The sequence below is a fragment of the Pecten maximus genome, chromosome 5 (assembly GCF_902652985.1).
Source record: "Pecten maximus chromosome 5, xPecMax1.1, whole genome shotgun sequence".
Lineage (NCBI taxonomy): Eukaryota > Metazoa > Mollusca > Bivalvia > Pectinida > Pectinidae > Pecten > Pecten maximus.
Genome location: NC_047019.1, coordinates 40,638,577 through 40,653,767, shown reverse-complemented (window position 1 = coordinate 40,653,767; position 15,191 = coordinate 40,638,577). Strand labels below are relative to the sequence as shown.

Genomic DNA, 15,191 nt, shown 5'->3' with positions numbered 1-15,191 from the left:
TTAGATGTGAAATTATATATTAAATTTCATTGACATAATCATATATATGTGAATATATATTTCAAACATATTCTACACTTAAAAAGGTTTAAAATAATGCATATATATTACACACATATATATGTACTTTTTACTGACGATATGATACTTTTACAATGGATACCTAATAACTTGTAAGAAGCACTATTATCTTCAAAATACATTACAAATGAGCACTATTTATATCATAAATAAACCAATAGTTTACTTTCTCTATATAGTATTAGTACTGTATTACAAAAGATGAATTTATAGTAAGGATGATACAATAAAATATGTTTAAGTAATAATAAAAAAAGTTTTACGTCCGCTAAAGTTGCGGCCTTCATTGTCGAAAAAGATGGAAGAGTTGTCTTCCTTTCCTTGATAGGGAGAGGGCAGGACAGTGCTACCGTAAAGTGATTTTACGATATACCTTTAATTTTAAATAAATGCGATTTCCAGTCATCTTTACATAATTTATTGAATTGTGTAAATTTAAGGCATATATGTAGGTCAATTTTATTTTAATATTTTAATGGTAAAATATTTTTGACAACCAAAAATAAGTCTTTGACAACACGCATGGAACATGTGGAGGGCTCGCTGACAGACTGAAATCGTATGTAAAGATTATATATAGCTTTGTGATTTCTTTTATGTAACAATATATATGATATTGTTTTACCTCTCATTTTATTTTGTTTCCTTTCTTGCAAAGTACATATTCCTCAAAGAATACGACAGCTACTACATGCCTACTGACGACACGATGGAACCACACAGTCTTGGGTAGCCTTGTCGAACGTCGTTAACGTTGAGTCTGCTAATTCCCAGACTTTTGAAAGTTGGACAGTAAATTCAGATACATATCTCATAAAAATAAAGTAATACTCTTATTTCATAGGATATTTTACTGTCAGAATTTCAACGCCTGTGGCTTATAATTATAATTGTCTCCCCTTGTACAGAAATATATATATTCTAGTAGGCTAGATACAGTAACACCCATCCATTGCACGGAAATTGGGATAGAATTTTTGTATATTGTATACACAGTACAAAAGCATTCTTCTTTCCTTCATCTTATTTATATAGTGTACCATTAAATGAATATTGTTGCACTATTTGCACATGTCAGGCGGTATAAAAGCTATTCACAATATAGTCAATAGCCCATGTAAAGTTAGTCAGTTACAAATAAAATTTAACACTATGATGCATGTCTTGTAGTCTACTTGAGGGTGGCTGTCAGGTGTACTTTACTGATGCTGTGATAGAAAGCATCAGTGGATGGTGATGATCCTCCATTATCAAGACTCCTGGCAATGATCAGAAATGTTGCACTTTGTACAGTGTACACACACTCCGTATTTTTTACAACCAGTGCCTCCATGTTCGAAATAGGTTACTTGAAGCGTTAGAATGGTGTAGCAAAGTGTTTTGTGTCAAGGTATTATTAATTTGGCATGTATTAGTGATTGGACTGTTTAAATGGGATATCTAATACCTAAACTGCAAGTACACACAGTTGTCACCAAGTTTAGACCTTTAGCTATAGCTAGAGATGGTCCATTATATATGTTTCTGTGGATGATGTGCTCCGACAGCTTACTGCAGCTGGATGTCAATAACGTTAACACTGGTTGGTAGTTACAGGCCTTCGCCCTGTCTCCTTCCTTAATATAGAGGTGATGTTCCCCTTCTTCCAACCACTGGAGATGGTTTCAGTGTCAATGGATATCTGTAAGACCCAGCTGGTTAACATGGGTGAGATGACAGGATTGCAGAGTTTCGCAGTAGCCATTTAGCCAAGTCCAATTTCGCTACAGGGCTAAAAACAATGACCAGACAGGGACTTCAACCTGTGACTCTAAATTCTAGGCTACTGCTCTAAACTCTAGACTACTGCTCTAAACTCTAGACTACTGCTCTAAACTCTAGACTACTGCTCTAAACTCTAGACTACTGCTCTAAACTCTAGACTACTGCTCTAAACTCTGACTCTAAACTCTAGACTACTGCTCTAAACTCTAGACTACTGCTCTAAACTCTGACTCTAAACTCTAGACTACTGCTCTAAACTCTAGACTACTGCTCTAAACTCTGACTCTAAACTCTAGACTACTGCTCTAAACTCTAGGCTACTGCTCTAAACTCTGACTCTAAACTCTAGACTACTGCTCTAAACTCTAGGCTACTGCTCTAAACTCTGACTCTAAACTCTAGGCTACTGCTCTAAACTCTAGGCTACTGCTCTAAACTCTAGACTACTGCTCTAAACTCTAGACTACTGCTCTAAACTCTAGACTACTGCTCTAAACTCTGACTCTAAACTCTAGACTACTGCTCTAAACTCTAGACTACTGCTCTAAACTCTGACACTAAACTCTAGACTACTGCTCTAAACTCTAGACTACTGCTCTAAACTCTGACTCTAAACTCTAGACTACTGCTCTAAACTCTGACTCTAAACTCTAGACTACTGCTCTAAACTCTAGACACTAAACTCTAGACTACTGCTCTAAACTCTAGACTACTGCTCTAATCTCTGACTCTAAACTCTAGGCTACTGCTCTAAACTCTAGACTACTGCTCTAAACTCTAGACACTAAACTCTAGACTACTGCTCTTAACTCTAGACTACTGCTCTAATCTCTGACTCTAAACTCTAGACTACTGCTCTAAACTCTAAACTCTAGACTAGCTACTGCTCGAAACTCTAGACTACCAACCATATATTAGTAAGGCACCAAATGTAACAATAGTAGGATAAAGGTTAAATTCTATGACCTAACAGACACTGGATATTCCTAATTCATCGTTGGACTTCTGTTTGAGCTGTTAGTGGAATGGCAGCTCCCAACATTATGCTTCCTCACGCATAGAGTTAAGAAAAACAATGGCTGGTCAAATAATCTGGAATTTCATGAAGTTAATCTGCTCTAGATTCTTACTTTTAAGCTATGATCAATGTTGTCAAAAACATATTATGCAGATTACACATCACCATTCACTTCTGCACTCTGCAGAGAGCGAAAATGAATATAGCCCCTGGAGTATCGAGGATGTCAGAGATAATTCTATGAAAACGATATCTTAAGTTTTCATATCATAACAATACAGTATAATCATTGGTTTTTTTTTCAGAAATTGCCATTCAAAATGATTTCTGCTGATGCTGGAGATCTTGATGAACTTGTTGACTTGGGAGGTAACAGTGATGATGAGGTAATTAATATGTTCAGTCCATACCATTAATATTTAAAACCTGAAGTCCAACGGTCATCAAACTTGTAATATCCTCATGATCAGAGTACACTAGTTAAATTAAACTGATGTTCCTTATTTGTCTGTTGTTACAATTAATATGACATGTCATTCATGATCTGACAATAACATAAAAACTGAAGTATTTGAAATTTAGAGATCTGGAAGACCTGAAGTGAAAAGCAATTAAATGAATGGTTTCACATATAATAAACTTCACTATAAATTTTATTATCATTAAGAGCATCTCTTGTTCTTAACAAAATTTGTTTTATGTACCCACATTATGTGTATAGTAATAACAAGAGACTTATCAGATCGTAAACTATGACACTTTCAGAATTGTTTTAATTCACACTTACAGGTGCCTGATACAAGAAAACATGCCAAGCTGATCGATGCTATCTCTTCCTTAGACGGGAAAAAAAAGTAAGGGGCTGTATATTAGCTATCTCTTCCTTAGACGGGAAAAAAAGTAAGGGGCTGTATATTAGCTATCTCTTCCTTAGACGGGAAAAAAAGTAAGGGGCTGTATATTAGCTCAGTGTTACACAATACATATATTTCAGTATGAATTAATTATATAATAAAGAGTGAAGTGGGATTTAGGTACATATCTGTGTTAACGAAATGGCTGTATATATAGTATCTGTTGATGTTGTAGTCACCGGCTCAGTCAAAGAACGGTCCCCACAGCTCAAGTGTCTGAGTTTGGCTTCACAAGCAGTAACAACAGTAAGTAATCAGTATTATTAAAATGTAAAACTACTCATGCAATTAATGGTATTGTCATAAATAAAATGGAGTGATCCAATGGTAAAAAATATTGATGGTACACTAATTAGTTATTCTCTCCAATAAAATGAAAAAGTTATCTTTTGTGTGTGGCTTCAATTGCACCTTTTAGTATTTTGATGTAATTGATATAAATATACAAGTTGAATCTATTACCAGTACAGGAACTTTTGATCCTCTATATACTGAACTCCAAAATAGTGATAACAATAGATGCAATCAATGAATTGTGACAACAGTTCCAATTCCTATATAATTTCACACTTGTAGTTACATGAAAGTTCTCATTCCAGTGCTCCAGATAAATTTGAACAGGTGGGGTTTTCACCCATACCTTAGGAAAATGTTTTTTTTTTTTTTCATTCGTATATTAAAGAGGCTTGCCCGCAGAGAGATCAGAAAAATTGGCTAATAGAAAAAGATTTTTTACACATGACAGATTGTTGGAATTGTTGAGTTTTTCATTTTATTTTCCTTATAAAACGCTGAAAAGTGATATTAAAACCTCATTTTTAAATATTATTTATTTAATCGCAACCCGCAATAAGTCTAATTTGATTGACACATCAAAGAAACAAGCACGTGCACAGTGCCGCACAGTGATAACTTCAAAGGCAGCGGCGATTTACAAAGAAGATTTGCCGTTATATTCCATACATTTCCCTCTCAGGTTGAGTTTTAAAACGTCTTTTAAATACATATTCTGTAATTGTTTTCAAGAAATAAAGTCGGAAAGCCTCTAATTTTGTCACATAGAAACGTGTACTGAAGTTTATTTAGTGATCGGAGATGTGCCGTTTACCGGTCCGTCTGCGGGTTAGCCTCTTTCAGAAAGATACATTCAGGTATAAGGTTTAAAATGTGGTGCCTTGCCTAGTGACAATAACAACAAGTTGTTTTGAATGATGTAATGCATAGTACACAATAAAATGACGTCATCAATAACAGTGAGATCTGGTAGCGGGAAAATTATCTCTGATTTATGTTTGACAGAGAATGCCAAAGTAAGACTGCATGAACTAGTGGGATCATTGAAGGATACGACAAGTCATGGAGAACTCAAAAAACATCTCCGCACCATAGATAAACGCAGCAAGGTTGTCTCTGTCCCCTTACCAAAGCATGAACAGGGAAAGGTTAGTAGCCTGGAATATGCTGCAGCTTTTCCTCACAAATCATAAACTTAATGAAAGTAGTGATCATGAATTATCCCTAGAAATAAAGTACTTATTTTGTTTTGCATAATACAGAAATCTTATCATATGTTGTTATTGATTAAAGTATTTCGCCCAAACATGTCTTCTTCATGTTGTGATGAGCATTTAAATATATTTCAAGTAATGTACTTTTTCTGTAGATTGAACGGTCAGTTGCCTATGAGAAGACGAGTGATGAGCTAAAGAAATGGGACCCGGTTGTCAAGGAGAACAGAACGGTACAGAGCAAACAAATAAACAGGGAAATAATCAACCTTCTAGCATATAAATTTCTGTCTGCCCTTTAGACCAAATGAGTTTTTATTAAGGATTAAATGGTATAAAAAAAATGCTATTGATGTATATTGACCAAAAAATCCCACAAACCAGATTGTGTAAAGAATGCACTTTAGTTTTTGGTCTGTGTGTCATTAGACCAATAAAAAGTTCAATTATTATAATTCAATTTTAAAACTAAAAAGGAAAATTTTGAAAATGAAAATATTTGCAACAAGGCTTTTTTTATCTAATTACCAGTACTATGACACAATGATTTTTGAAATTGACCATACTTGGGCCTTGATTTAAATTCCACTTACAATTCCCTAGAAAGAAGTTCATGTCAATCTCAACTCTAAAGTGTGCTGTTCAGATATTCAGTGCTGAAAGATATGTTGATAGTTAATACTTGCTATGTAAAATAATTGTAAATCACATGAATGAAAAGTCACGAAAAACTAATGTATTTTGTGAAAAACTAGTTATTTGTAATGTCATCAAAATATGCTAATTTTTTCAGTCTTATCATTTATAGAATAATTAAACAAATTAATAAAGTACTAGTGTTATCAACATCCCTATATTACTGTTATAGAGTTAGACATGTAGTGTTACCAACAAACTTATATTACTGTTATAGAGTTAGACATGTAGTGTTACCAACAAACTTATATTACTGGTATAGAGTTAGACATGTAGTGTTACCAACAAACTTATATTACTGGTATAGAGTTAGACATGTAGTGTTACCAACAAACTTATATTACTGGTATAGAGTTAGACATGTAGTGTTACCAACAAACTTATATTACTGTTATAGATCTAGAGTTAGACATGTAGTGTTATCAACAAACTTATATTACTGTTATAGATCTAGAGTTAGACATGTAGTGTTATCAACAAACTTATATTACTGGTATAGAGTTAGACATGTAGTGTTACCAACAAACTTATATTACTGGTATAGAGTTAGACATGTAGTGTTACCAACAAACTTATATTACTGGTATAGAGTTAGACATGTAGTGTTACCAACAAACTTATATTACTGTTATAGAGTTAGACATGTAGTGTTACCAACAAACTTATATTACTGTTATAGAGTTAGACATGTAATGTTACCAACAAACTTATATTACTGTTATAGAGTTAGACATGTAGTGTTACCAACAAACTTATATTACTGGTATAGAGTTAGACATGTAGTGTTACCAACAAACTTATATTACTGGTATAGAGTTAGACATGTAGTGTTACCTACAAACTTATATTACTGGTATAGAGTTAGACATGTAGTGTTACCAACAAACTTATATTACTGTATAAGAGTTAAAAATAGCTGTTTATGCTGATACCTTTAAACAGGGAAAGTCGAGGCTATGTACCTTTAAACAGGGAAAGTCGAGGCTATGTTTAATTATGTAAAACAATATTTATATCAAGAGCAAAAAACACTTTCATGATATAATGAACCTGACTACTTGAATGTTTATTGTTATATTACAGGCAGAACAGATTGTGTTTCCTCTGAATCAGCCATCTTTAAAACTGCATACAGCAAGTAAATTTGCAGGAATCAAAGTGAGTACAACGAGGGTTTAATTTGTTATTTTTTGAGTACCAATATTTGTTTCTGTTTTCAAGATCTAAGACAATCAGTAATATTGGTAAACCAGGTATATTCAGTCAAACATGTATATAAAGACTGCGCAAGGGGAGGCAGAAGAAATGGTCACTTTAGACAGGTTGCCTTTATAGACAGATCAAGATTTTTGCACCAATCTGTTGATGTGAAACGGACATAAATAACTTGTCACTGAACAGGGCATTCAGTAGACTAGTCAAATCAATGCATGAATTTTTTTTTTTTTTTTAATTTTTTTTTTTTATAAATCTTTAGGGTTTAATCTTTATCAAAAAGGTTTTTCCATTAAAAATCCAGGAATAAAACACAATTTTGTGGAATAAAAGACAAACATAGCCTATGTAACATAACATTAATGGTCTAATGGATACAAAAGTACCTTTTTCTTATATTTTGTTCTTAAATATTTATAAAAGTTTTTATCAAATTATCCCCCTTTCTTTTTTAAGTTAAAAAAAATTATACACTAATTGATTAAATGTGGATTGTATTACTACTAGTTGTGACATAAACAAAACTTCTTAAAACTAACAGGTTTATTTTCTGACCATAGCTGAAATCTTTTTTTTTTGTGGCAAAGATTTTTGTGGCAATTAACAACTTTTTATTATTATTGTCCAATTAAAGATCGCGACAGTACAAATGCAAGTACTGATATCTATGATTAAGAAAAGCATTATTGGATTTTCATGTGAGTAAATCTTGTTGACAGATATGACAGTGTTAATAAATTAACTGTCAAATTAAGCCATCTAGGCACAGTTGTAATGTATTACACCAACATGCATGGTGACTCTTCTCTCACCAAGCCCCAGCTGGCTAGGGCAGCTTTACAGTAATCATAACTGGTAGTTGGGGTCTTTTATTTATGTAATCAGACCAGAGTTTAAGTGTCTGAATTTTCCTGGGATTTTATGAAATTGGTCGCTATAGAAAACAAATGAGCGAAACATTCCAAAATCAGTGGTCCTTAGTCACATTAGATAGGTGGTCGCTATACAGAGGGTCATTATATAGTAAAATTTCAGGGAATCTGAAAATTGGTCATTATAGACAGGCAGTCATTGTACACAGGTGGTCGTTTGAGTAGGTTTGACTGTACATAAAGTCCTGCAACAAAGCTGTTTTTGTTCATAGTGGTCCAAGCAGTTGGGCCAGAATTGTTCGCTTATGAAATAAAGACAGACCTGGTGATGATATGCTGTTTACAGATGAGCTTTGACAAAGACTTCCAAGGCCTACATTAACATCTGCAGGTCCTTCAAGATATATTCCTGAAATATTGCATTTGCAAACAGACGAACCAGTTTGTTTGCATAAACGAACATGCCCCTGGTTACTGTCTTTATATCAGTACCCACTCTAGATAGGAATTCATTGTGAAACACACATGTTTTTATCTTATATTAACAACATTATGATGTCTGTAAATTTTGTATCACCATATTTCTGATATGTACATGTAGGGAAGGTCTAAGGTGGTCTTTTTACGATGAGAAAACTCAAAACAGCATTTAATGAGACATTATTGCTTTATTGAGGATCCGCCGAGTTAAAGTAAAATATACAAAGTATTATAAACCTCAATTTTTGGTACCTGTTTAGACATGCATTAGTATTAGTAGTACTTTTCTGTCTGGTATTTGACACTGGGGCGGGGAAGTGGAGATCACACACAGACTCCTGTCATCTACTAACAACAATTTAAAACCTTCCAATATTAACTGCTTTGATGCCCTGAAAACACTGTTAGACCAAGCCCAATTTTTCATGAAATGATGAGAATCAGAACACTACAAAGGTAAACCTCCAGTCTGTAAGATGTAGTATAGTCCAACATTATGAAGTGAGGTAAAGATTTTTATCACACAATTGGCCTGTGTGATATTTTTGCATACCCCCGGTATGTCACTAGTGTAATATACTCTGGAGCGTTTGGCTGAGTCAGTCAGAAATCAATTGTGACATAATGGACAATGATGTGACGTCATGAATTGTGAATGGCACAACAGAATCGCTGTCTACATTTGATTTAGCCATCCACTTTTTAGGTCAGATATGGTGGAATCAAATACTCTTCATAGATTGAAGGGTCTAAATATGCTTTACCAAAATTGTAAATTTCATGACCCTGGGGTATCACTTTTGCCCTTGGGGAGCGTGTAAACTTTACTATAGTTTATACATGTATAGGGAAATCACATTTTTAACTATTATTTGTTAGATTTCTATTGGAATTCATTCTAATTTGGTTAACATTATTAGCATGAGATGATGCTATATGCACATATTTGGCGAGACTGACCCCCAGGGGCTAATGGGCTAGGCTAAAAAGGTTAAAATTGACTGAAATTTCAAAAATCTTCTTCTCTACTCTCAGATATGATGGAACCAAACACTCTTCATAGTTAGGTCTTAAGGTGCTTTACCAAAATTGTGAATTTCATGACCCTGGGGTCTCACGTTTGCCCCTGGGGAGGGAGTAAACTTTACTATAGTTTATATAGGGAAATCACATTTTTGTCTATCATTTGTTTGATTTCTATTGCAATTAATTCTTATTTGGTTAATATTATCAGCATGGAATGAGTTTGATGGTGTGCAGATGTTGGCCTTGACTAACCCGCGCCCAGGGACTGATGGGTGGGGCCAAAAAGGGTCATTTTAATTAACTGAAATATTTCAAATCAACTGGGCCTCTTGTTGAATTTTAAACCTGGAATTGGAAAAACTACTAATATGACCTTGGATTTCTTTATTGCAAAGGATATAATAGGATTAGATTGCTGCCTCTATCTTCAGATCAATATAACATGACCCTATATATAATATGCTGTATGTTGTACTTCAACTCAAGATCTATCTAGAATTTTTTCTTAAATGATACTTGTAATATCATATTACTGTGATGTTAAATGCTGATGTTATTGTTTCAGCCCAGAACCCCTTTAGAGATGGAAGTGGCTGCATTACTTCAGGGTAGTCCAAACATCCCAACTAAAAATAAGGAATTGACGAAAGCTGAAGAGAAAGCTCTACAAGCTATGAGTATTGAGGAGGTTAGTGTACATTGAATGAATACCTTATATTTTCCTGAGGTGGGTGAATTAACCTGTTTGAATACATGATTCAGTTTCATAAGTTTATTGGTAAAACAAGTAAATGAATGGTATATATAGTTATCTTTATGGGATAATACTCCAAGATTACCTTATGAACTTATGTGGAGGAGACATGTAGATACATGAGATACTTATGTGGAGGAGACATGTAGATACATATGGGATACTTATGTGGAGACATGTAGATACATGAGATACTTATGTGGAGGAGACATGTAGATACATGAGATACTTATGTGGAGGAGACATGTAGATACATGGGATACATATGTGGAGGAGACATGTAAATATATGTGATACTTATGTGGAGGAGACATGTAGATACATATGGGATACTTATGTGGAGGAGACATGTAGATACATGAGATACTTATGTGGAGGAGACATGTAGATACATGAGATACTTATGTGGATGAGACATGTAAATACATGAGATACTTATGTGGAGGGGACATGTAGATACATATGTGATACTTATGTGGAGGAGACATGTAGATATATGTGATACTTATGTGGAGGAGACATATAGATACATATGGGATACTTATGTGGAGGAGACATGTAGATACATATGGGATACTTATGTGGAGGAGACATGTAGATACATTGGGATACTTATGTGGAGGAGACATGTAGATACATATGGGATACTTATGTGGAGGAGACATGTAGATATATGTGATACTTATGTGGAGGAGACATGTAGATACATGGGATACTTATGTGGAGGAGACATGTAGATACATATGGGATACTTATGTGGAGGAGACATGTAGATACATATGGGATACTTATGTGGAGGAGACATGTAGATACATGAGATACTTATGTGGAGGAGACATGTAGATACATGAGATACTTATGTGGAGGAGACATGTAGATACATGAGATACTTATGTGGAGGAGACATGTAGATACATGGGATACTTATGTGGAGGAGACATGTAGATACATATGGGATACTTATGTGGAGGAGACATGTAGATACATATGGGATACTTATGTGGAGGAGACATGTAGATACATATGGGATACTTATGTGGAGGAGACATGTAGATACATGAGATACTTATGTGGAGGAGACATGTAGATACATGAGATACTTATGTGGAGGAGACATGTAGATACATATGGGATACTTATGTGGAGGAGACATGTAGATACATGAGATACTTATGTGGAGGAGACATGTAGATACATGAGATACTTATGTGGAGGAGACATGTAGATACATATGGGATACTTATGTGGAGGAGACATGTAGATACATATGGGATACTTATGTGGAGGAGACATGTAGATACATATGGGATACTTATGTGGAGGAGACATGTAGATACATGAGATACTTATGTGGAGGAGACATGTAGATACATATGGGATACTTATGTGGAGGAGACATGTAGATACATATGGGATACTTATGTGGAGGAGACATGTAGATACATGGGATACTTATGTGGAGGAGACATGTAGATACATGGGATACTTATGTGGAGGAGACATGTAGATACATGAGATACTTATGTGGAGGAGACATGTAGATACATATGGGATACTTATGTGGAGGAGACATGTAGATACATGGAGATACTTATGTGGAGGAGACATGTAGATACATGGGATACTTATGTGGAGGAGACATGTAGATACATGGGATACTTATGTGGAGGAGACATGTAGATACATGAGATACTTATGTGGAGGAGACATGTAGATACATGGGATACTTATGTGGAGGAGACATGTAGATACATATGGGATACTTATGTGGAGGAGACATGTAGATACATGGGATACTTATGTGGAGGAGACATGTAGATACATATGGGATACTTATGTGGAGGAGACATGTAGATACATGAGATACTTATGTGGAGGAGACATGTAGATACTTGGGATACTTATGTGGAGGAGACATGTAGATACATATGGGATACTTATGTGGAGGAGACATGTAGATACTTGGGATACTTATGTGGAGGAGACATGTAGATACATGAGATACTTATGTGGAGGAGACATGTAGATACTTGGGATACTTATGTGGAGGAGACATGTAGATACTTGGGATACTTATGTGGAGGAGACATGTAGATACATATAGGATACTTATGTGGAGGAGACATGTAGATACATATGGGATACTTATGTGGAGGAGACATGTAGATACTTGGGATACTTATGTGGAGGAGACATGTAGATACATTTGATACTTATGTGGAGGAGACATGTAGATACATGAGATACTTATGTGGAGGAGACATGTAGATACATGGGATACTTATGTGGAGGAGACATGTAGATATATGGGATACTTATGTGGAGGAGACATGTAGATACATATGGGATACTTATGTGGAGGAGACATGTAAATACATGGGATACTTATGTGGAGGAGACATGTAGATATATGGGATACTTATGTGGAGGAGACATGTAGATACATATGGGATACTTATGTGGAGGAGACATGTAGATACATGGGATACTTATGTGGAGGAGACATGTAGATACATATTACATACTTATGTGGAGGAGACATGTAGATACATATGAGATACTTATGTGGAGGAGACATGTAGATACATATGGGATACTTATGTGGAGGAGACATGTAGATACATGGGATACTTATGTGGAGGAGACATGTAGATACATGGGATACTTATGTGGAGGAGACATGTAGATACATATGGGATACTTATGTGGAGGAGACATGTAGATACATATGGGATACTTATGTGGAGGAGACATGTAGATACATATGGGATACTTATGTGGAGGAGACATGTAGATACATATGGGATACTTATGTGGAGGAGACATGTAGATACATGAGATACTTATGTGGAGGAGACATGTAAATACATGAGATACTTATGTGGAGGAGACATGTAGATACATGGGATACTTATGTGGAGGAGACATGTAGATACATATGGGATACTTATGTGGAGGAGACATGTAGATATATGGGATACTTATGTGGAGGAGACATGTAGATACTTGGGATACTTATGTGGAGGAGACATGTAGATACATATGGGATACTTATGTGGAGGAGACATGTAGATACATATGTGATACTTATGTGGAGGAGACATGTAGATACATATGGGATACTTATGTGGAGGAGACATGTAGATACATGTGATACTTATGTGGAGGAGACATGTAGATACATGGGATACTTATGTGGAGGAGACATGTAAATATATGTGATACTTATGTGGAGGAGACATGTAGATACATGGGATACTTATGTGGAGGAGACATGTAGATACATGGGATACTTATGTGGAGGAGACATGTAAATATATGTGATACTTATGTGGAGGAGACATGTAGATACATATGGGATACTTATGTGGAGGAGACATGTAGATACATGAGATACTTATGTGGAGGAGACATGTAGATACATGAGATACTTATGTGGAGGAGACATATAGATACATGGGATACTTATGTGGAGGAGACATGTAGATACTTGGGATACTTATGTGGAGGAGACATGTAGATACATGGGATACTTATGTGGAGGAGACATGTAGATACTTGGGATACTTATGTGGAGGAGACATGTAGATACATATGGGATACTTATGTGGAGGAGACATGTAAATACATGGGATACTTATGTGGAGGAGACATGTAGATACATATGGGATACTTATGTGGAGGAGACATATAGATACATGGGATACTTATGTGGAGGAGACATGTAGATACATGGGATACTTATGTGGAGGAGACATGTAGATACTTGGGATACTTATGTGGAGGAGACATGTAGATACTTGGGATACTTATGTGGAGGAGACATGTAGATACTTGGGATACTTATGTGGAGGAGACATGTAGATACCTGGGATACTTATGTGGAGGAGACATGTAGATACATGAGATACTTATGTGGAGGAGACATGTAGATACATATGGGATACTTATGTGGAGGAGACATGTAGATACATATGGGATACTTATGTGGAGGAGACATGTAGATACATATGGGATACTTATGTGGAGGAGACATGTAGATACATGAGATACTTATGTGGAGGAGACATGTACATGTAGATACACGAGATACTTATGTGGAGGAGACATGTAAATACATGAGATACTTATGTGGAGGAGACATGTAGATACATGAGATACTTAGAGGAGACATGTAGATACTTGGGATACTTATGTGGAGGAGACATGTAGATACATGTGATACTTATGTGGAGGAGACATCTAGATACTTGGGATACTTATGTGGAGGAGACATGTAAATACATGAGATACTTATGTGGAGGAGACATGTAGATACATATGGAACACTAATGTATATGGACTGTGGGTTGTTAATTTATGCCAAGTCCTGTGAATAAGTGGTACATTGCGGAGATTGCTTCTATTGTATGGTTAATATATAGGCAAAATAAAAGTAGTTGCTTACAACCAGCATATAGCATTTCATTGTCAATTTAATGAAATTGTCTTAGATATGAATGTCTTTCATCATTCAGGCCAAAGAGAGAAGAGCAGAGCTGCAAAAACACAGGGCACTTCTCTCCTACAAGGAGTCAAAAGCCCGCTGGCAGAAAAAGATAAAAAGTAAAAAGTAGGTAACCACAGTCACTCCCCAAAATATTATGATACTGTCTGTAAGGTCCCTCCCCTTAGCTGTGGGTTACTATGTCAAATACAGTGGATTTAATAGACATGTCAGAAGTGTTGAGAGTAATTATCATCAACAGTTCGAGTTGTTTCCCCTGATCCAGTCCAGATAACAAGATCAGGGAAATCGCCATCACACTTTATATAGCTAACTACCTTGTTTTTGGATGAATTTTGATCACGCGCCCAGCAGTC

At 35.4% G+C, this 15,191-nt stretch overlaps 1 protein-coding gene across 1 annotated transcript in view; it reads left to right on the top strand.

Moving 5' to 3' along the window:
* Positions 1–561: 561 nt before the first annotated feature.
* The window catches only part of LOC117328027, a 46,919-nt gene continuing 32,289 nt past the window's right edge, over positions 562–15,191 (top strand). The window contains exons 1-9 of the mRNA XM_033885350.1: positions 562–640; positions 3,169–3,249; positions 3,653–3,717; positions 3,953–4,023; positions 5,077–5,219; positions 5,441–5,518; positions 7,065–7,139; positions 10,140–10,262; positions 14,846–14,940. Coding sequence (XP_033741241.1) covers positions 3,184–3,249; positions 3,653–3,717; positions 3,953–4,023; positions 5,077–5,219; positions 5,441–5,518; positions 7,065–7,139; positions 10,140–10,262; positions 14,846–14,940 — 716 coding nt within the window. The 5' untranslated portion in view covers positions 562–640; positions 3,169–3,183. The remainder of the gene's footprint in view (positions 641–3,168; positions 3,250–3,652; positions 3,718–3,952; positions 4,024–5,076; positions 5,220–5,440; positions 5,519–7,064; positions 7,140–10,139; positions 10,263–14,845; positions 14,941–15,191) is intronic.